This window comes from Plecotus auritus (genome assembly GCF_963455305.1).
Source record: "Plecotus auritus genome assembly, chromosome: 1".
Classification (NCBI taxonomy): Eukaryota; Metazoa; Chordata; class Mammalia; order Chiroptera; family Vespertilionidae; genus Plecotus; species Plecotus auritus.
Window position 1 is genome coordinate 34,405,045 of NC_137770.1, and position 22,430 is coordinate 34,427,474.

The 22,430-nt window shown below is 42.0% G+C and overlaps 1 protein-coding gene across 1 annotated transcript in view; it reads right to left on the reverse strand.

Annotated features, from left to right (window-relative positions):
• Positions 1-22,430, reverse strand: part of MTHFD1 (methylenetetrahydrofolate dehydrogenase, cyclohydrolase and formyltetrahydrofolate synthetase 1) — a 62,663-nt gene that overhangs the window by 24,992 nt on the left and 15,241 nt on the right. The window contains exons 3-15 of the mRNA XM_080656308.1: positions 16,365-16,424; positions 15,896-15,949; positions 14,430-14,566; positions 14,205-14,305; positions 12,099-12,235; positions 11,116-11,227; positions 6,569-6,696; positions 6,005-6,102; positions 5,654-5,827; positions 4,888-5,024; positions 3,321-3,367; positions 2,588-2,695; positions 2,137-2,211 (exon numbers count right to left, since the gene is read on the reverse strand). Coding sequence (XP_080512434.1) covers positions 2,137-2,211; positions 2,588-2,695; positions 3,321-3,367; positions 4,888-5,024; positions 5,654-5,827; positions 6,005-6,102; positions 6,569-6,696; positions 11,116-11,227; positions 12,099-12,235; positions 14,205-14,305; positions 14,430-14,566; positions 15,896-15,949; positions 16,365-16,424 — 1,368 coding nt within the window. The remainder of the gene's footprint in view (positions 1-2,136; positions 2,212-2,587; positions 2,696-3,320; positions 3,368-4,887; positions 5,025-5,653; positions 5,828-6,004; positions 6,103-6,568; positions 6,697-11,115; positions 11,228-12,098; positions 12,236-14,204; positions 14,306-14,429; positions 14,567-15,895; positions 15,950-16,364; positions 16,425-22,430) is intronic.

The window sequence follows — 22,430 nt, forward strand, 5'->3', positions numbered from 1 at the left end:
TATCAACAAGTGAATCTAAAAATCAAGTGAATAAAAAATCTGATGAACAGAATAATCTGGTGAATATAATAGAATCAGGGGCATAGAAAGGGAGTGGACTGACAATTCTCAGGGGAAAGGGGTGTGGGAGGTGCGGGAAGAGACTGGACAAAAAGCGTACACCTATGGATGAGGACAGTGGGGGGGAGGTAAGGGCAGAGGGTGGGGTGGGAACCGGGTAGAGGGGAGCTATGGGAGGAAAAAAGAGGAACAACTGTAATAATTTGAACAATAAAGATTTATTAAATTAAAAAAAAAAAAGAAAGGTGCTTAAAAGAAAACATAGCTAATGGGATCAGTAATTTGGTAAATTCAGATGTGTTTGGGAAAATCCCTCTTCTCTGAAAAATCATTAAAATTCTGCTCAGATTAAAAAAATAATACAACTGGCCAGTGTGGTTCAGTTGGTTGAGCATCATCCCATGCACCGAAAGATCGCCGGGTTGATTCCTGTTTAAGGCACAAACCTAGATTTGAGACCCCGGTCAGGGTGCGTATGGGAGGCAAGCAATTGGTACTTCTCTGTCACATCTGATCTCTCTCTCTCTCTGTCTCTCTGTCTCTGTTTCCCTCCTTCCTCTCTCTCAAAACAAAATCAATTAAAAAAAAAATTTAGTCCAGCACCACCCTACAACTAACAGAAAGATCCACCAACAAAGGCAAGATTAAAAGTTGCTGGCTCTTTCCATGGTACTTTGCTGCCTCATATAACACAACTCTTTTTTAAATAGAGTAATAACTGTCTTACCTGATGCATAGGATTGGTGTGTATGTGTGGTATAAAACAAAGTAAGCTAAGGAACATTGTGCTATGTAAAATACACTTTTCCTTAAGTCTAGGAAAAAAACACATGCATAAACAGTGACAGAACTGTAAAGTAGAGTAAAATGTAAATAATTAATGCTTCTGGGTAAAGGGGAGCTCCATGTGTTATTCTTACAGCATCAAAATATCAAGTTGTAAAAATTAAAAATAAAGTGAGAATATAACTACTGTTGATAACACACACAAGGAATGTAATGGTTCATTCCCTTTTATTGTAAGACTAGAGGCCCGGTGCACGGGTGGGGTCCCTTGGCCTGGATGGCTATCGGGCCATCTGGGCGGATCAGCCAGCCAGGGGAAGGGACCACAGGAGGTTGGCTGTGGGAGCACATTGACCACCAGGGGGCAGCTCCTGCATTGAGCAACTGCCCCCTGGTGGTCTGTGCACACCATAGCTATTGGTTGGTCATCTAGTTGTACTGGTCACTTAGGCTTTTATACTGTATATATATATATTAGAGGCCCGGTGCATGAATTCGTGCATGGGTGGGGTCCGGCCAGCCTGGCCAGGGGGAGGGGACATGGGCGGTTGGCCAGCCTGCCTGCTGGTCGAACTCCTGGTCGAGGGGACAATTTGCATATTAGCCTTTTATTATATAGGCTATACACTGAGTGGCCAGTGTATTATGTGTTCAGAGATCATAATAATCTGGCCACTCAGTGTATATATAGATGTGCCAGTTTGTTTATCCACTCACCCACTGAAGGACCTTCGGGTTGTTTTTCAATTTTGGAGATTTTTTAATAGAGTTGCTAAAAACATTCATATTTTTGTATGAACACAAGTTTTTATTTCTCTTGGATAAATACCTCGGAGTGAGATTTCTGGCTATGTTGTTGGTATAGTGTATATTTAATGACTATTTATTGGTATAGTGTATATTTGATGACTATTTATTTTTTATAGAAACTCAAGATAAATAGAGAAATAATCATTCTTGCTTAAAGTCCCAGTACTGGGAAGAGCAGAGATCCAAACTTCAGAAGCCGCTATGCTGCCATGCTGGCCTCCTGACTCCTATCCATGCTACAAAGGAGGTGTCAGCTTTTGTAGCTGAGGGCAGGTGGTCAGTGCTTTATTTATTTCAGGATAACCAATTATAACTTATAGGTAAATGAGAAATAACATCTACTGCCAATCTTTGTTATGTCGATTATGATCTTGGTTATGGAGGAAACATTACCCAAAATAGACGACTCTAAGGAGATTTCTACCTCTTATCATTTACTCAGTGTCATACAATATCAAAAATGAAAAGGGAAAAGCTTACCTGTAACCTTCGGATTTGGATATCAGAAAACTTTCTCACTCCATTTACTGATGGTACCAAACGATTAAAGAGAGCCTGGAAGAAAAGGAGAAAAAGGGCTTTTATTTTACTTTTAAAACATATTTTATTGGTTTTTCAGAGAGGAAGGGAGAGGGAGAGAGAGCCAGAAACATCGATGAGAGAGAAACATCAATCAGCTGCTTCCTGTACATCCCCCAATGGAGATGTGCCCACAACCCAGGTACATGCCCCTGACTAGAATTGAACCTGGGACCCTTCAGTCTGCAGGCCGACGCCCCATCCACTGAGCCAAACCAGTTAGGGCGGAAAAGGGCTTTTAAATGAAAGAAACCCCACTGCTTTGCTACCTGTATCACTAGCACCCAAGGGACCAACATTAATTCAGGTGCTTGAACCCTTTCAAAAGTGCCCATGGGGCCTCCGTGCCTACTTTGTCCGTCTGAGTCTGTTCATGGAACATCCGGGCATCGATGGCCGCGGCAACGAGGTTATTAGCTGCAGTGATCGCGTGGATGTCACCAGTGAGGTGCAGATTAAACTGTGAAAGAGCAGAAGCCACATCAGTCTTCTAACTTTCCAACATCCATTCTATTCCAACCAAATCAATCCCATGTCAAAGCCAATGGACAGCTGATGGCAGCACAGCTAGTGGACAAACCCCCGATACGGGCAGATCTTGAATACATAAATTACTGTCTTCAGAAGAAACTGTGGTTTCCCCTAAGTGACATGTCCAGGAACAACAAACACCATACCATCGGGATCAACAGCAACACTGAGTTACTGACGGCACTATCGTGTCCTTTAAACAGTGAGCAAGGAGTACAATGGAGCAACCCAACTCTATGCCTATACACTGTTCCTGTTTCTGCAGTTATTACTCTGAATTTACTCCATGTTGGTTCTTGTCAATCTCATGCTTCATTTGATCACTTGCTTAAAATTATTAATTCCACCCGAAAGCCAGACTTTGAAGTCCTTGTCATGTCAAAAAAACTAAGCTGCTTCACAACTTTGTAAATTAAGATTTTTTTTTTCCTTAAGTGTCACTTCTGCTGAGAAATAAATCATTTGTCCACTAAGACCTCTACAATAAAGCTTAATTTCTGGAAGGAAAAGCCATAATAAAGGGTCTGAGTCAACCAAATCCCAGAACACTTTACCTCTTCCATAGGAATGACCTGAGAATAGCCACCGCCTGCAGCGCCACCTAGAGGACAGGTCAAGGGTGAAGCTCATGTTAGGCATGTTTCTACACAGAGGAAACGAAATCGGTTTCATAACTGCTACACATATTATTTATTTACTTTCTACAGTTTGGACAGATTTGACCAGTGTCTTTAATTTTCTTCTGCAAGCTGAAACACTCGGGTCTTTCTTGTGCTGAACAGCCTCTCAAGTGAAATCTGAGTCTAACAAAAATATGAACACATACATACCGACTTAACTTTAGAAACAGGTCCCCCGAGATGCCTAACATCTGTTAAAAGTCCCAGCCTACAGTTACATAAAGGCAAACCTGTTCAATTTTCCACTCTCATAAACACTACTCTGGCATTTTAAACAGGGGAATATTTAAAATACACACCAAACACAGAGACTGCAATTCTTCCTAAGAAGGAGACACACATTAGGAAACAGGTTAACTGCTAGATTTTTGTTGGCATATCTGAAATAATAACCAAAGGCCAGTCAAAAAAATATCCAGGTTTCAAGTTATCAGTGAGATAAATGTCAGCTTGAGATGGATTTTTAAATTTTATTTCTTTGGTGAGGCAGAGACCATGCAATGAAAAGTGGGCAATTGTGATATGAGGAAAAGGAGGATATTGGGGTCAATAAGTAGAACAAGGAAAAAGGCTCATTCATATGTAAGAGAGTTAAGACAATCTCAAAAGCAGAGCTAAGTCAGCACATTTATGAAACAGAACAAAACAACAGGCAAAGGAGCAAAGATGGTACCCCGAATTAACATTAGTAGAAATTATTAGAACAAGCAAAATATGCGATGCCCTATCTCCAAGCAAATAGGATTGTATTTAATTATAATTGATAAAAATAACTTTAATTAAAAGAACATGTCTAAGCACTGCAGCTATAAAAACTGAAGGTGAAGTATGATTATTGACATCGTGTTTTCAAGCAGTCAGATGAAACACTGTTGATGGTGTTGCTTTAGAGCTTGAAATAGACATGGGGGCCCACTCTAGTACTTAAGAATAGTGCCTTTGACCCAGTTGCCTCTGAAGTCCCAGTTACTGCTACTGCAAAATGGAGATAATACTATCTTACATTAGAAAATAAAATCATACGCATAAACTGCTTAGCACAAAAGGTAGTATAAAGCACATACTCAACTAGAGTAGGCTTTTCTTATTCCCACAGGGTGAAAAATCTGTAGGATTTGTCGATGTCTCTAGAAAGTCAGCATGGTGACTGATTACCTTTATTGTTAGCGTGACAATTGACTATTAGTCATACAAAAGCACCTCTGCCTACATAGTACTCATCCTAGGAATCCCTGTGTAGTGTCATATAGCGACAGCAGGAGCAGGAGCTGGGGTGATCTGATGAAAGCCTTCAGCAAAAGCACCACGACAGGTGGGTGTGAGGAAGACACTGCTAACGTCTAAAAAGCTGAGGACCCTGGGAGCATTCATGGGTCAAGAGGGCCAGAGAAGACCGAGGGAGAGGCAGGTGTCCTCTGGCCACCCACGGTCCCACTGATACCTTTTATTCCAAAGGTGGGGCCCTGAGAAGGCTGCCGCACACACGCGAAGACGTTCTGATGGAGGTGGGCGCCGAGGGCTTGCACCAGCCCAATTGTGGTCGTGCTTTTCCCTTCTCCCAGAGGCGTTGGAGTTATTCTTCAAGATGAAAGCAAAAGAGGAAAATTCCATTCAGGGGGATTAAATTGATGTGAATCACTAAGTCAGATCTAACAGATCCCAGAGAATGATTCTTAACCTGAATAATACGACGAAAGATCTGAAAAAGGTCTTAGGAGTCTTGGTTGTAACTTCCCCCCAATTTTAAATTAAAAAACACTGCTGTGCTTTAGCTGTTCTCACTGTAAGGAGAAATACACTTTACCTTGTAGAAAGACACTACTCTGATTTAAATTTCTCAACCTAGTCTCAAAAACTAGCTTTTATATGTATTTCAGCCAAGCAATAAAAATGAATGCTCAATAGAGCTAACAAATTCATGAATTTGGGGTTAAGAAAAAGCAATTCCATATGAAGACCAGGTTTTAAGATTCAATTCTTTCACTTACTAGATGAATAACTTAAAATTTTCTCATCTCTGAAAGTTATAATCTACTCTGACCTCACAGGGTGGCTGTAAGGATCAAATTAGATAAAAACACCTGTGAAAATGCTAAGACCAAAGTAAAAGAACCTCCACACATACATGCTAAGTGCAAATGCAACCCCTGGTAATAATAATCAGGATTAATATTAAGATTTGAATGGCAAATGAATAAAAGTCGCACCCAGTCACCACCACGTATTTGCCATCGGGCTGCTGTCTCAGGCGGTCCAGCACCGACAGCAGGACTTTGGCCTTGGTTTCACCGTACAATTCCACCTCCTCAGAGAACAGACCAATTTCTCGAGCCAGCTTACTGATGGGCTTCGGCTTGCAGGATCGGGATATGTCAATGTCACTTAAAAGAAATACAGGAATGGTGAATCCATCTTTATTCATGGAAGGTATTAATCCCAGCCCAGTAATGACCCACCCCAACCACTGATGGTACTTTCAGAAGGGGTATAGATACGTGTAGCCATGGCTACAAATCAACAACCCACAAAGTTTTAAACCTGTAAAGTTTCATTTTTACCTTGGAACAGGTGTCTTGAAGTTAAGCTTGTTATGCTCAATCAGCCACTTTCCTGACTTAAATTTCTCCAGAAAACGCTTTGCACTCTCTACTGTGCTCTAAAAAAAACAAAAACAAAATATAAATGGAACCTAAGAAAGGTGATTATTTTAACCTCCACCTCAACTCTTAATTCTGGATAACACAAGTGCAATCAAAACGAACACCTTCACGGTCTATCTATTCACATGCTTCCATTCTGGGCTGCTTGCCTCTTCCCAAATCAGCTGGTGTGGGTTAAAAAGGGCAGGAAAGCCAAATCCTACTTAGCAAAGTCAGCGTTTGCACTTTCTTTTCCTTAAGTTATCCCACAGTAAAGGAGAATTGTGCCTTCCCTACTTTCCTCTACTCATATGACCGATTCTATTTCTCTGTTCTTCCATTCCTTTTTTTTTTCTTCCACAGATTCATATCCTTCCTTAGCTTCTGAGCAGGTTTTATGACATTTCTACTTGGAGAGAAGAGCAGTAACTTGAATGCTACCCGTTTCCTAGATCTATTATAGAAACCTTTATTCAAACGCACCTGCATTAGCATTGCCACTGTCATGGGCCCGACGCCGCCAGGAACAGGAGTGATGAAGCCCGCCCTCTCCTTGGCCTCACCGAATGCCACATCGCCCACAACTCTTCTCCCACTCTGCTTAGTATCATCTGGTCATGGGGGGAAACATCAAAGCAAAGTGTCAGAATCGTAATCCTGGTGTTTATTTCTAAATTAAGTGACCAACTACAACCGCTTGTTCCAAAAACTGAGTAAAGTTTAGGGTGTGTAGTCCCCATCTGGCTCAAGTGCCCACTTTACCTAAAAGCTATGGGATGACAGGAGTTTGCTATTTCCTAGGGAAAACTTATTTTACCTGCAAAAATTCACACGATACATAAGTGGTTTTTCAGAACCAAAAGAACCCTTTTGTAGTCTGTCAGGTGACAAAACACCAACTGTTTCTTACTCTTAAAGCTAACTATCCAATTTATAATGAGCTTTTAAAATGTTAATTTGCCAAGGCCTACAAAGGAATTTTTTGGGTGCACAAACCTCCAACTATGCCACAGCTGCCAGATACCGTTTCTACAGCAACTGTCAGCATTTTGTAAGCTCCATGCATGAGATGGAGGAACAATTCAACATCCAATTCCAAAGATGAGCAGCTACTTAAATGTATGCAAGAGGCAAATATAATTACACTTCCCTTAAAAGGATACAAGAATAACTACAATTCTTACCAGCAAAGAATAGCTATTCAAGGGAACAAAGCCCAGTGATACATCATTGTCCACGCGCACAGAAAGCATCCCCACTTGGCTTCAGTGTAGTTGGGGAGGGGCTGGCAGACAGGGCCAGGCCCTGCAGCGCCAAGGCTCCCAGGCAGGATCTGGTAGGATCGTAGCCTTTTCGTGACCTCCTTTTGATCGGATCACCACAATGAGAGAGGATGCTTCCGAGTACAGCAGGTCCTCAAATAATGTCAATCCATTCAACAGCGATGAGAAAAGAACGTGCCCCACTGAGTGTGACGTGCCCTGCGATGGGAGGGGTCCTGTCCAGGGCTGGTTCCCTCCTTGCCCCCTGAGCTGTATGACTAGGCTCCAGCCACCCATGACCCTGAACTGGAAGAAGTGGGCTGGAAAAGAATGATCTTTCTCGTTTTCATTCGTCTTTCTTAAATGCATGTATAGCTCACATTTATCTCGATGTTTAATATTAGAAGTGTTTCAGTCTTTATTTAGAAGTTAGGTGATATTTTTGTGACCAAAAATACACAATAGAAACTTAACTCTTATTTGTATCAGTCTATGGTAAAAATGGTTTCGTTACACAGTGCTTCACTTCTAATCACAGTTTCCAAGAACCTACAGATCATACTAACTGAGGGCTTACCTGTACAGCCAGAATCCAGAGACCTAGGCTGTGGGATCAGCTCTTCCACTAACTGCTGATCCTCAACCCTGTGGGCTCCTTACTGACCAGAAGTCCAAAGATGCAAGGAAGGATAATGCTACTTATTTCACAAGCTTGCTGAGAAGTGAAAAATGTGCATATTCTTGAAATTGAAAAAGCATTCCGCAAACGTAAGAGTTTCTCTTCCCATCCTAGCCACATAAGAGATTTTCATTATGTACTTTAAGGAGCTGATAAATAAAGACTCTTCAGACAGTTTCTAGAAGATTATAAAGCAGCAGCTCTGGCAGAACATTTCCTTTCATAACCACTAATGTGGTTTCAAAAGGCCAAGCAAATACTGTCAAGGTTGTGTCCTTTGTGCAGGTTTCAATAGTCCAACGCTGATCTTAGCTTCAAACCCCAACACCTCTTTCTATTAATTATTATTATTATCAATGTGAGTCACTTTCTTCATGTTTCTCAATACATAGGAGACATGTCATGTACTGCACAACCAAATACTGTGCTGGAAGAGCTCGGTTTTGCTAGTTAATCAAACAGGGACGCCCTGAGTGCCCTCTGATGTCGGTATAGTATTTCGTGGACAGTCTGATGTGGTCGGTGCAAAAAGCGACCACTTCTCAATCTAAGTGAGTGAATGGATTTAGTAACCAACATACATCTTGGTTAAATACCCCGGGGCCTAGAACTTCTCTTTCATTGGGAATTCTAGGTGTAAAATTCAACGCAAGATCCAGCTGAGACTTTACTCCTTCACATTTAATTTGGGGACCTCCAATCATAGAAGCAAGCCACTGTGCTGGGTGAGTTGAGATTGGACTGGGACAGGGTGGGGAATCTGTTCTCTCTTTTTATAACCCCTCCAAATAAAACCTACTATTAATCTAGTCCTTCTCAAATTATCTTTAGTAAGCTAAGCAGGAAGAACACTGTGATGTGTTTCTCTGGCCAATTCTTTCTGCTCTGCACTTGAAACTTTAAAAATATTCCTCTTTTTTTGGGGGGGGGAGTTGGGGGAGAAGCATACACCTTAATTCATTCTTATTTGGCAAGTGACTTATAATGTTATCCACACAAATGATTTAAATAATCAAAATATGAACCAAGAAGTGGCCCAGCTGTGCTTTCAAAATGAAGACCCATGGTCTGCAACTCAGTTATTCTGCCATCTTGTGGGAACATTAAAATCCTGCCTTATTGATATTTATTCACCTATAGAATCAGTAAAGATAGTGCATTGATTTTATTCACATTTTACCATCTATATGAGGAATAAATGTGAGCAGGATGGTAAGTTTCATGTTTAAGTCACATTTCATACTTACCTGCAAGTTTCTTACCTATCTGCAAGACTTAAGATCCCCACCCAGGTGTTTCTTCATCTCCCTCAAATGTAGTCCCCCCCCCCAAAAAAAAAATGCCCAAGCAGAAATATGAGACAGAAGATGCAAGGTTTTAAAGAGAATGAGCGTGAATGTCATGTCGCAAATGCTCAACGTGAGGAGTTGTAGGTAAGTACTTTCTCGATCACCCATTAGATAATTACGCTACAAGAAAATTAGTGCTCAATTATGAGCTACTGTCTTAAAAGCATGGTAGGGAGAGTAGGAGGCAGGTTAAAAACAGCGAAGGCTTGACAGTGACTAATATTCCTGGCAGCTTAGTGTCTATATTTCAAAATTGAGATGGCAAGGGAGAAAAATGATTATCCTTGCTCTAACTCTCTTCACAATTCAATAGATACAACAGAGTGCAAGCAGTTAGAAGGCGTACGCTGGACAGGGCACCGCAGAGACCACTGCCCCGGAGAAGCTGACTGACTCGTGGAGGAGCCCACAGGGCACCAAGTCTGAGACACATATGATAAAAGAAGCACAAGTTTTATGAGGAGGAAGGGAATGCGGGAGGGAAGGAGGGAGAGAGAGGGTTGTCAAAAGAGGACACCATCCCTTGTTGAAGGGAAATCAGGCAAGGCTTGGAAGGAAGAAGGGGCATTTCAGACAGAGACGAGGTGGGGAGGAAGTTGGTTGAAAGTGAAGATCACAGCTGAGCTTGTGCAGTTTTGTGTAGCCCAAGGCCTGGGGTGGTGCCTGCTGCAGAGAAACAGTCTCTCGATTAAAGGTTGTTCCTTCTTAAATCTATGAGGTATGTATACAGGTACACACTGTATTGTGCTTTCAAATTTTATGTTTGAAGACTCCATGAAGAACAGCCTGCTCCACTGTAGATGCTGTAGAGGACAAACAAGGCATGTGCGGACGGGCATGTGGTCCGTTTACAACTTAAGGCAGGTTTTCACGAAGTGATGTGAGAAGAGGCCACAGAGGTGGCTGCACCTAGTACGGGGTTAAGGAGTCTGACAGGTGACATGGACAAGGAGGCTCATGGGCCCATGTCAAGGTGAATATGGCAAAAGCACACAGATAGGTCTGAATGGGCATCAGGCCAGTAAGAAATTCCAGCAGTCCATCCAGTTGAGAGGGTTACACTCAACGGTGACTCTGAGCACAGAGGGGAGAGGGAAAAAATCTAATATTTAAAAATAAATCCAATAAGGGGAATAATTGGGAGGGAAACAAAAAGGCTCCAGACCTCTGGGAAGGAAGAATGGTGACAACATAAATGAAAACAGGGGTGAGGCATGAATTAGGGAGAAGGATGCCAAGTACAGCTGTGGACGTGGCTGTAAGGCTTTACTCTCTCTTCCTAGAAAAAGTAGGTCAAACCCCTTCTTTTTCGTGGAAAGTCCTCTAGAGGACTCTTGGCAGAATGAGCCCCTCTCCTGAAGTCTCACAGCACTTTGCAAAGATGACACTGTATTTTAAATCCACCCACCCACTGCTGAAAGAAAGAGTAACCTGTACACAGAGAGAGTGAGACCTCCCTCTTGCCCCTCTCCAGTTCTCTCCCTGGACAAAGTCATCTCGGGAGCTGCACAGCAGCGGCTAAAACCACGGGTTCTGCCCTCAAGCTGGCTGCCTGCCTGCCAGTAGCGACGTCCCATCTACGGACTGCAAGCACCCATGGGCAGGCCAATCACACTGAACCTCAGCATTTCAGCCTAAAACAGGATCAGGGATTCTCACTCAGGCTTCACCTGATGACCTAGACATCTTCCTCAGCCCAGCCCTCCACCAGACCCACCTTCCTCCCCCAGCAACACTCACCTGGGACGTAGTTGATTCCACAGTCGATGACTATTGCCCCAGGTTTGATCCACTCCCCTTTCACCATTTCAGGCTGACCCACGGCAACCACCAGGATGTCACCTTTATTTACCTAAGGAAAGAGGATTCTGACTTCAGAAACTAAAAGCGAAACATAAAAAATCTAGATGTGGAAAGAACATTCCTTTCATCCTTGCATGAGATTTTCACTGTCATCAGCTATTTTCTGCAGGGCACTCACTGACAGCTCTCTGGATGCTTTACTCATTCCTATACATGCCAAAAGCTCCTCTTTCACAAGGTATTTTACCAAATGGGGAACTTGATAAGAACCCAAAGGAACCTCAGGCCTAGGATGATGTCCTGAATGAAAAATATCCAAAGACTGCTCCCTGTGAAATGTGGGAACTTCCACCTCCTGCAGAATGCTGCTTGGCGACAATTATAAAAGGTGCTGGGCCTTTCTCCTGCTCTCTCCACATTTAAGAGGCTGCACTGTCAACAGGATGTGTACATATGAGAATTCCTGGGCTCAGGAATCTGAAGCAGGGGTCAAGAACAAACTGCGACAGATGTCATAGAACCTCTGTCCACTCATTTCCCTCCGAAGCACCTTTATCTCTGAGGCCACCATTCTTATCACTTGGGGAGTCAATCCCAGTTCTTATTCTGCCAATCCCTATCTACCATAGAGAAGACTGGTACAGAAAGAATATAGTCAGAACAAAATCTGTGTAACCTTGGGCAAGTGCTCCATGTGAATTCGTTTTTTCATCTTACAAAATGAGACAAGAATCATAGAATTGTTATAGAAGAATCATAGACTTGTTAGGATAAATGAGATAATGAGGTAAAGTACACGACAGTTTCTGGCACTTAAATGTTAGTTATTCCCATTAAGTGAGAACATGCCACCACACACACACACACACACACACACACACACACACACACCACCTTCCACTCCACGCCGGACCTCCTACCTCCTTGTCTAGATTGGCAGTCTTGGAGTGGCAGGTGGTCACTGTGGCGTGGTTCCACAGAAGCAAGTCATGCATGGGGGCACCGACTATTTTACTGCGCCCGATCACCACAGCATGCCTTCCGGCAATCTGCGTCCCTGCAAGAAAAGCCAGCGTGCATCAGAGAACTGGGGGAAACTGCCCTCCTTCGCATGTCGCCTATGTGGGAAAATTCAGAACAAGTGCATGAAAACAGATTTAGAGCACCAATAAGAAATCTTCCAAAAACATGCTTTCTTAGGAAATAATATTCTCAGCTCTAGGGTTTTAGCTATAAATTGATTCTGTACATGTGTCTTTCTTGCTGTGGGTTTTTGAGAGCTGCTTAAGCCAAGATACATTCATTCAGTCACCGGAGAGTGGGAAGAAAACCTACACTTAAAAGAAAAAAAAAAAAGAAACCGTGACATACAGCTAATAAACAGCCATATGGAAGAAGACATCAGACTCAATTCCATGGAAAAAATAGTGATGACAAATAGGGGGCATGTAATAGGGTGGAGGGAAGTGAGGGAAATTAGATTAATATATATTGGTGATTCTTTCCACCTTGGGTAAGCTTATTTATGCAGTTCCTCACCTAACTTTCTTTTGGCTTAGGGCCTGGTCCATACGGTTATTTGCTGGAAAGTGAAAAAGGGGAATTTAACTGTGGTAGAAAGCTTTCCTTTTTGCCTACTCAGCATCCATTCTTCTGGCACCATACCAAGGTCCTTTTCTCAACTGACATACTCTACTTAATAGAAATGGTCTGGGTGAGCACCCAACAGTGGACAAGTGACCGTATTTCATCCCCTGGCCAATGAGATCCAATCCCATGACTGTTAGGCAAAGGATGGAACAAGGCTGGAGCTGCTTGGGGCCACCAAATGGAGACTTTGAATGAGCTAGGAAAAGACCAGAAATAAAGTACCGAAGACTCCACCTGAGCCCCCCTACCTAAGCTGTGGCTGAAGTGCTTAAGGCAGCTGGTGCTTAAATTGTGCTTCTTGCAAAACATTAATTTTATCCAAAAAAGATAAGCTTCTATATAATGCTAACACCACAAACATCTAGAAGTAAAGCCCTCAAAGTCTGAAGTGTTTAAACTAATGGCAGCTCCACTAGCCATTAGAGGTAGTGGAAGCCTGTAGCTGCTGTGGCTCATGGGATTTGTTTTTATCAAATTGCAACAAACTGCTAAATAGGCTGTAGAATATAAACTTAGTCATGGGACTGAACAGCAACAGTTGTCATAAGGCTTATTTATAGTCTGACCTTTTCTCACTAACCACAGAAAATTTTCTTTTACATAGGCCAACATTTTCCACTTCAAACTTCTGATCCACTTCCTCTACACAGGACACACTTCCTTCTAAAAAATAAGCTCTGCTAAAGGATTTGTGATGAAATAAAAATACCGAGATGCCGATTAGGTGATGAGGTAATATAGCCAATTGTTCAGAGATGGTTTCCAGACATCTGTCTAGGTGCCCACTGGGGAGGTGGGGACTTTTCACATTGCACCCCTACATACTATCTTAATTCTTACTACCATGTAGGTTTTTTCACACACACACACACACACACACACACACACACACACACACAAATTGCTTTGAACTTGGCTCTGCTGCCTCTTGGACAAATTACTCAATCTTTCTGAGCCTGTTTTCTCAGCTTTTGAACAATGACAGTACCTATTTCATAGGCTTGTTGAGAACATTGAGAATTTAGGTAAAGCCCCTAGCACCGTGGTTGGCAAACTGCGGCTCACGAGCCACATGCGGCTCTTTGGCCCCTTGAGTGTGGCTCTTCCACAAAATACCATGGCCTGGGCGAGTCTATTTTGAAGAAGTGGCATTAGAAGAAGTTTAAGTTTAAAAGATTTGGCTCTCAAAAGAAATTTCAATCGTTGTACTGTTGATATTTGGCTCTGTTGACTAATGAGTTTGCCGACCACTGCTCTAGCAGATAGGTCCTCGTGCCAATCAAGTCCGTTTATGAAGGGCCCACAATGAACCTCCTCTGTACCCGCGTATGTCAAGACCAAGCTCTAAGCAATGGGGCTTTGCTTTTGGTTTTTACCTGTCCCTTTGATGAGTTCCAAGCATCCTTTAGGTGTACAAGGGATGAAGCAGTCATTTAGGTCACCTCTAGCAAGTTTTCCAGCACTGATGTTAGTCAATCTAAAACAATGAAAGCAATGAAGGGGAAATAAAGGTAATTTAGGTGTTTTTACTCTTCAGAAGCAAATATATTATTTATATTTGGAATCATGCAATGTGATGTAGAAAGTTAAGCCACACTCACCCATCTACATCCTTTTCAGGTGCAATAGCATTGACCACTACATCAGTGTTAATGGGATTCTCTGAATCTAAAGGTAGCTGCACTATGAACCCATGTATGGTGTGGTCTTCATTCAAAGATGTAATGTACTTTAATACCTAAAAACAATACCACATACAATCTGTATGTCACATAGAAATACAGGGTGGAGAAATACTTTCCAAGTCAAAAGGAAGGTTGTCCCCTAAGAGTTTAATTGTAATCATCTCAAAATGTACCTCCTCTTGAATCCTGAGAGAATTCTACTTTACCACAGAATATAGTCACCAGGGGTCTGGTAAGAAACCCATCAAAGAACTAAGAACTTCAACAATAATACCCAGTCACCATGGTCTAAATCAAGATTTCTGTGATAACAGAAATGTTCTATATTTTACAATTTACAGTACAATAGTGGTTACTGAATACTTGAAATGTGGCTAATACAACTGAAGAACTGAATTTTTAAATTTTCTTTCATTTTAATTAAATGGCCACATGGGGCTAGTGGCTACCCTATTGGACATTGCAGATGCAGAACATTTCCATGGCTTCAGGAAGTTCTTCTTCCCTCCTGCCCCTTCAGTTAACCCACTATCTACAAGCAACCAACCACAGTTCTGATTTTAATCACAGATTTATTTATTCTATTCTTTAAAAATAAAAATACTTTTATTGATTTCAGAGAGGAAGAGGAAGAGAGAAATAGAAACATCAATGATGAGAATCATTGATTGGTTGCCTCCTGCATGCCCCCCCCCCCCCACCACCGGATCAAGCCAGGAACCCAGGCATGTGCCCTTACCAGGGAATTAAACCATGACTTCCTGGTTCACAGGTCGATGCTCAACCACTGAGCCACACCAGCCGGGCTATTCTGCCTATTCTTTTTTTTTTTTTTTAATATATTTCTTTATTGATTTCAGAGAGGAAGGGAGGAGAGATAGAAACATCAATGATGAGAGAGAATCATTGATCGGCTGCCTCCTGCACACCCCCTACTGGGGATCGAGCCTGCAACCCAGGCATGTGCCCTTTGCCGGAATCGAACCTGGGACCCTCCAGTCCACAGGCTGACGCTCTATCCATTGAGCCAAGACGGCTAGGGCAATTCTGCCTATTCTTGAGCATCATATAAATGGAATACACATTTGGTTTTTAAGATGCATATAACTATAGGCAAGGGGTCATTTTTTAATCAACACCACAGGTGATTTGGAAACAAATGCTGCTGCAATCACACTGAGCATCAAACATTCACACCCTAGCTCTGCACCATTTACTCCGTAGGTATTTTCAAAGATTTTCTGTAGGCAGAGTCTGTGAAGAAAGAATTACCTGGAGGTCTTCTGTACGCTGAATGCATCAGTCCCTAACGTTCTCTTAAACCAAAACCAGAGAGGAAAGCCTTCAGCTGCCCTCTTAACACTCAGGTCCTAAAAGCTCACCTCAGCTTCTGTGGCCGATCTTGGCAACTTAATGTGAGTGGCTTTGATCCCAATCTGCAAAAACGAACATTTAAAACAGGTGTTCAGCAAGAGAACTTGAGACAGGGGCCCGTTTCTTTTACAGATATGACTAAAACAAACCATGCGGTGTTTTAACCATTTCACCCTACGTTCTGAAAAATCAGTCTCTCATTTTGACCCACTCATCATTTACTTAATTGTCATCACTGTACTTAAGCAATTTCATGCCCACTGTTCCTGCTCTTTGGGAAGTAGGCAGATCATTGATTAGAAAACATTCAGGGGTGAACCAGAGGCTGCAGCTCTAAGTCACCCATTTCTGACTTGCAACATAGATAAAACGAAAGTCTGCTGTGGGTGAGAAACGTTTTTATGGGGAGGGGCACAAAGGGCAAGGGTAGCAGGCAGGGGTGGGGTGGGGGTGACAACTCGGCTGTTCTCGATTTACCTCTTCTGCAGCCTTCAGCTTCACCTTTATATAAAGATTGGAATCATCTCTGTTGCCAACCTAGAATAATAAATACATGCAAATCAGAGGATCAGGAAAGTCAAGGTGTACAGAAAAGCTTCCTAGACTCTTGTTGCAGAGAACTTTAACAGGAGAATCAGGAGAATGTCAGGGCAGGATGGAGATGTGAACACAGGCGGGACCCCTCCCCAAACAAGGCTCACCTGATTCCCACTGAAAAAGCCAAAAGAAAAGAAAAAGCAGGGGATGCCTGTATCTGCCTTGGAAATTAGGCCAGGTGCTGCAGGCCTGCCTGAAACGTGGAATTTCTGCTGACATTGAGAGAGACAGGGCTGGGGGACTGTCATCAGGAAGAGAAACAACACAGCTGAGACAGGAACACCCAAAGGGCACATTCTGCTTCCTCTCCCTCACCCCCAGGGGCAGGGGAGAGCTCTCATGCCCACACCAGAGAAGAAAAACCAGGTTGGACTATTCCTACTTACACAGAGCAGACACCTGTGCGAGGCAAAGGGCAGTCTGCTGGCCCCAAGACAAAGACGAAGCCAAATCCTTTGAACCACTGTGCCAGGTCTCACTATGTTCCTTCTATTTACTTAATCACAATCATATTTATAGTTTTTCACTGTAACCATTTATCTGTAAAATTTTATTTTACAAATGTTTTTACATGTTCCAGTGGTTGACAGTTGTCCTTTTCAAGGTTGAAATAGACTCTCAGGGTGAAATGCTATGAATTTGGCTTCTGTCAAAATTGCAGAGGGAAAAATGGTAGGCCCATCAATATCGACGCTGAGAAGGCTAAACCCTATTTTGTAAAACTACTGTTTGGAATTCTGCTATTTTTTAGAGGGCCTCTTATTCTAAAAAAATAACTTGGGCTTTCTAGCCTGCTTTAGCCTGCTTGAATAATGAGGAAGATAAACTTAGCTGTCTGACGTTGTAGGCCAGAGACTAGATAGGCCCATACTCTCAATGCCATGCCAGGTGTATTTTTTAATTGGATAGAACTGTGTTGTTTTCAAGGCCAACAGCGAGATAACCACTAAGCACACATAGGGCTGGCTCTTTAATAAAAAGGGAAGTTCTGCTTGTAGCTTTGCTTAGAATTTGAATTCATTTTCTCTAAGCCCATCGCGGTGAATAAAGTGTGACTCCAAACTCTCTGAGCACTGCTTGATTTACTCCAGTTCTCTGTAACAATGCAAGGCTCCTTTTAACAGGACAACCGCAGAGAAAGAAGCTGGCCTTAGTAACAGAGTATTTCCAGTCCCTGTCATGTCGATGCTACTATGGGAAGCTCCCCGAGGCCCACGGATCATCGCCTCACTCTTAGCTTCTGTTGTCCTTTACACACATCTGTTTTGCCAATGCCAATTTGAATTTCATCTCTTGAAAGGTAAGTCTGTTGCAGAAATGTGATTTTTTTTAATGGCTTATTTGAACCTAAGCTGCTTCCTGTGGGGGCTTCCCTAGAATTTTAGTGCCTCACATATTTTTCCTTTGGCCATTTTCTATACATTCTTTGCCCCTAGCATTCAACCTTCATTGATTGAGTTATCAGATTTAATGCACTGACTTTTAGATCAAAGTAGGAAAGAAGATGGTCCTAAATACAGAGTATTTTTTTACATTTTCATTAATATTTATAACTACAATTCATTATTTAGACTTACCTCTGAGTTTAAATGGTTTTATCGCCCACTGCCCGTCCTTTTAAAATTATAATTTCTCTCTACTGCCATTTACTTTCACTCACCTCTCAGGTAGCTGACATGCAACTGTAAGTCACTTCTCCATAAAAGGTATGTAGGCATTTTTCTGAGTCTCTCTGTATCTGAAAATATCTTTTGCTATCTTTGCACTTGAAGGATCCTTTTGGCTGAATTTGCTGTCACATCATTTTCCTTCAGAGACGTAGTGACTTTTTGCTGTTGTTCCTTTATAGGAACTGTTTTGTTTGAATGTCTCAGAAAGAATTTTTCTAAACCTCCATTTTATTTTTTTTTTAAATATATTTTTATTGATTTCAGAGAGGAAGGGAGAGGGAGAGAGAGAGAGAGAAACATCAATGATGAGAGAGAATCATTGATCGGCTGTCTCCTGCACACCCCCTACTGGGGATCAAGCCCGTAACCCAGGCGTATGCCTTGACTGGAATCAAACCCATGACCCTTCAGTCCACAGGCTGACGCTCTACCCACCGAGCCAAGCCAGCTAGGGCAAAACTGCCACTCATTTTAAAAAGAAAGCTTAACAGTTACAGTTATAAGCATATGTCAAAGTTTCGTTATAATCCTAATGCAAAGCAAAAGACTTCTTAGAAACCAATTCAAAGACTCACTCTCAGGACAGGCATTCTATAGAGGAAAATGGTTGTACAATCATCCTAGACTCAATACAAAAAGAAGGTTTATGAAGAACAGTAGATTCGTGACTGTCAATCAAGTGGGTGGGTGGAGGACTGGTTCCCCAGAACAAATCTTAAATCCATTAGTTTATCAAGAAAAGCACTTAAGCATTTTAACAGAATGCTAATTTCTTTCCAGAAGGAGGTGAATTACATTATTGAAAAAAGTCCTTGCCCAGAAAAAGTTAGGAACATTTTTTTTTTTAAACAACAGGAGTCTGCAAACTGTTTCTGTAAGAAGCCAGACGGTATATATTTAGGGTTTTTCAGACCATGTATTGTCACACATTTTGCTTCTTTTTTTAACACTTTACAACCTGAACAGCATTTGGACTTGGGCCCCTGTTTTATAACATAAAATAACGGGTACTGGTCTACTCACTAATTTTTCTTTCTGCTTCAAGAGATATTCAGGTCAGGTGAGTTTATTAATTTTATTGTTTTGTCTGTGTCCTTTGTGAGGACTGAATGAGTTGCCATGAGCTAAGCACTCTGAATAGTCCTGGTAGGAAGCAAGTGTTAGTTCTTACAGTATTAATGACTAGAGGCCCGATGCATGAAATTTGTGCAAGGGGCTCAGCCCTTGCAGCCCCGGCTTTGTCTGGAAGGTCGTCCGGAAGGTTGTTTGGCTGTCCGGTCTAAATAGCATATTATTATTATAGATTAAAGTATTTTATATGCTAAGGGAATGGAAATACAGCCTCATTTGTATCTCTGAGAATGAAAAATCAAGTCTTAATTTCTTTTAAATATTCAGTTATTTGGGAAGTTAACAGTCCATTATGTTTTTTAAAAATTTCAACTTTTAGGTATATATACCTCAGCCAGATCATGACTATTCTTGACTGCAATGCTAAGAAATTAGAAAAACAAAGGGGAAAAGCAAATGATTTTTGGAGATAGGTCTGGGTTCACATCCCAGACTTGGTCCCTTGCAGACCATGGCTTCAGAAAAACTTCCCAAGATTCCTGGCATCAGTTACTGTGATAAGGAGGCAGTGCCCAACCTGCAGGGCTAGTACCAATATACACAAATCACTGAATGTCAGCAGACGCTATAAAAGCAGTACTGCCTTTCCTTCTGGAGGGATGGGAGTGGGTGTGGATGGATGGGTGGTGATCAGGTTTGCATTTTGACAAGGGCGGCAAAGGACTGGAAGCATCCAGATCAGACACTTAAAACCTGTAATCGCCAGACTGCAGTGGCCCCAGGGGGTGGAGCAGCACAAATCAAAACAGATTCCAAGAGCTTACGAGAGGCAGGCTCAATAGCACCATAATCCTCAAGGGGATGTGTGGAGAGTGAGGGAGATCCTAGAGGTGATCTCAGGTTTCTGGTTTGCAGGTGTGGGAAGATGGTGGTGCCAGGTCACCAGGATGGAAAAAAAATGAGAGGTCGAGATGTGATTATGTGAAAATAAACAGAAACCTCACTGAAAGTGGAGTTGGGAGGCTGGAAGAGAGAATTCTCACACACATCACTCAAAGCACTCGACTGACCCCAGCAGGAAGAGATGGACCTTGCACCTCTCACCGGAAGTGATATAACTTGACTACCTCAGCAGGAACAAAGGTTTCCGCCTTAACAGCTCAGCCAATGGGGGACTGCCACGCTCAGCCAATGAAAAGTCACCAGACCCCAGTTTCCTCCAGTGGATTCTTCCTTTACACAGCCCCTCCCAAGTCCCCAAAAGAGCTTCCGCTCTCCTTTGTTTCTCTGGATTTGCACGTGGTGCACCTTTAGACTGCATGTCCTGAATTACAACTGTTTGTTGTTCCTGAATGAACGCATTTTGCTAGAGAAATATTGGCTATTTAAGGTCAACAGTTACAACATAGTATGTGTAAGCCTTGCATCATGGAAAGATGCTGACTCTGGTGCTAAAGTGCAAGATTAAAATACTCTACCACTGTTTTATTGGTGAGGACATAAAAGACAAACCTGTAGAAAACTATTCATGTAAACAAAAACACTTGCAATCAATAAATTTAAAATGTGAGTTTAGAAATCAACCTTTAAAACAGGAGGAAAAAACCAATATTGCTAAGTAAAGGGGTAAAGAAAGATTTCTAGTTTATGACATTTACTCTTTCTACAACAAACAACTCACAAGCATGAGCCAAGAAATAACTGATCCCCCACATGTACCGAGTGTACACCCACAACATACACCTTTGATTCTTAGTAATTTGCAAAAAAAGAAAAATCCACCACAGGAGAGAACACACCAGGCAGAACAGGCCTTCTGTGTTTTTCTTCTCAGCTAAGGCCTCTTAAGACAATTAACAGATATGGGGGAAATATTTAAGTACTATTCACTCTGAAATTCTTGATAAACATTTGACAGAAACTTAGCAAGGGATTAAGTAATGTAAGTGGAGATATACATACAGAGAGAAATGTGAAGTGAGGAAGCAGGTTTTTAAAAAAAATGTATTTTTATTTTTTATTTTATTTTAAATATATTTTTATTTATTTCAGAGAGTAAGGAAGAGGGAGATAGAAACATCAATGATGAGAGAGAATCACTGATCGGCTGCCTCCTGTATGCCCCACACTGGGGATCGAGCCCGCAACCCAGGAATGTGCCCTGACCAGGAATCCAACTGTGACCCCCTGGTTCATATGTCGATGCTCAACCACTCAGCCACACCGACTCGGCTTAATTGATACTTTTGAGAGAGAAAGGGGAAGGGAGAGAGAGAGAGAGAGACATCATTGTCCCACTTATTTATGCATTCATTAGTTGATTCTTGTATGTGCCCTGACTGGGAATCAAACCCACAACCTTGGCATATCAGAACGACGCTCTAACCAACTGAGCTACCTGGAAGCAGGTATTTCTGAAGGGAATTTCAAATGAAAGCTATCGGTTTCCTGTCATCCAAATCAACCCTTCGAAACATTCTTTGAACATTTGTTTATATAACAAATATTTATTCAAGGCCTCCTACCGGATGAATCTGGAGCTCAGGGAAGAAAATGTGGACAGAGGCCTAAATTAGGATGTATTCTGCCATGTAAACATGAGACTGAGTGAGCTCACTCAGAGAAAGAACAAGATAAAAAAGTGGTTGAGGGCTATGCCTTGAGGTATTCAAATGTTCTAGGTAAGATGAGGAAGAAACAGATTTTAATTCCTCAGAGAGATGAGAAGCAAGCAAAAAAGATTAGAAGGAAGGGAAATAAGTGATGTCCTAGAAAGCCAGAGTCCAGAACTCAGAAGAGATCCAGGGTGTGTAAGTTACTGGCTTACTGCTGATATTCAGTGCCACATGAAACTGCCTAGGGCAGCGATATTCAACCTGTGTGTCGCAATAATTTTTGCAATTATTATTGCAAAAATGCAATTCCTGAAGTCAAAGGCACTGACCTCTTTTCTCTTAGATTGTCAAAAACCAACAGCCAACACAACAATAGCTGTCTGGTGTGAATGAGTCAAAATTATACCTTTTTTCTTTTTTTGTCAGGTCAACAAAAAAATATATTTTTTGGCATGCCACAGAATTTTAGTAATTAGTTTGTTTGCCATGAGGTGCAAAAAGGTTGGAAATCGCTGGCCTGGGACAATGGTCCACACATTCCTGTGACAATCCCAAGGCCCTTTCAGAAGACCTGTTGAGTGCCAAACTAT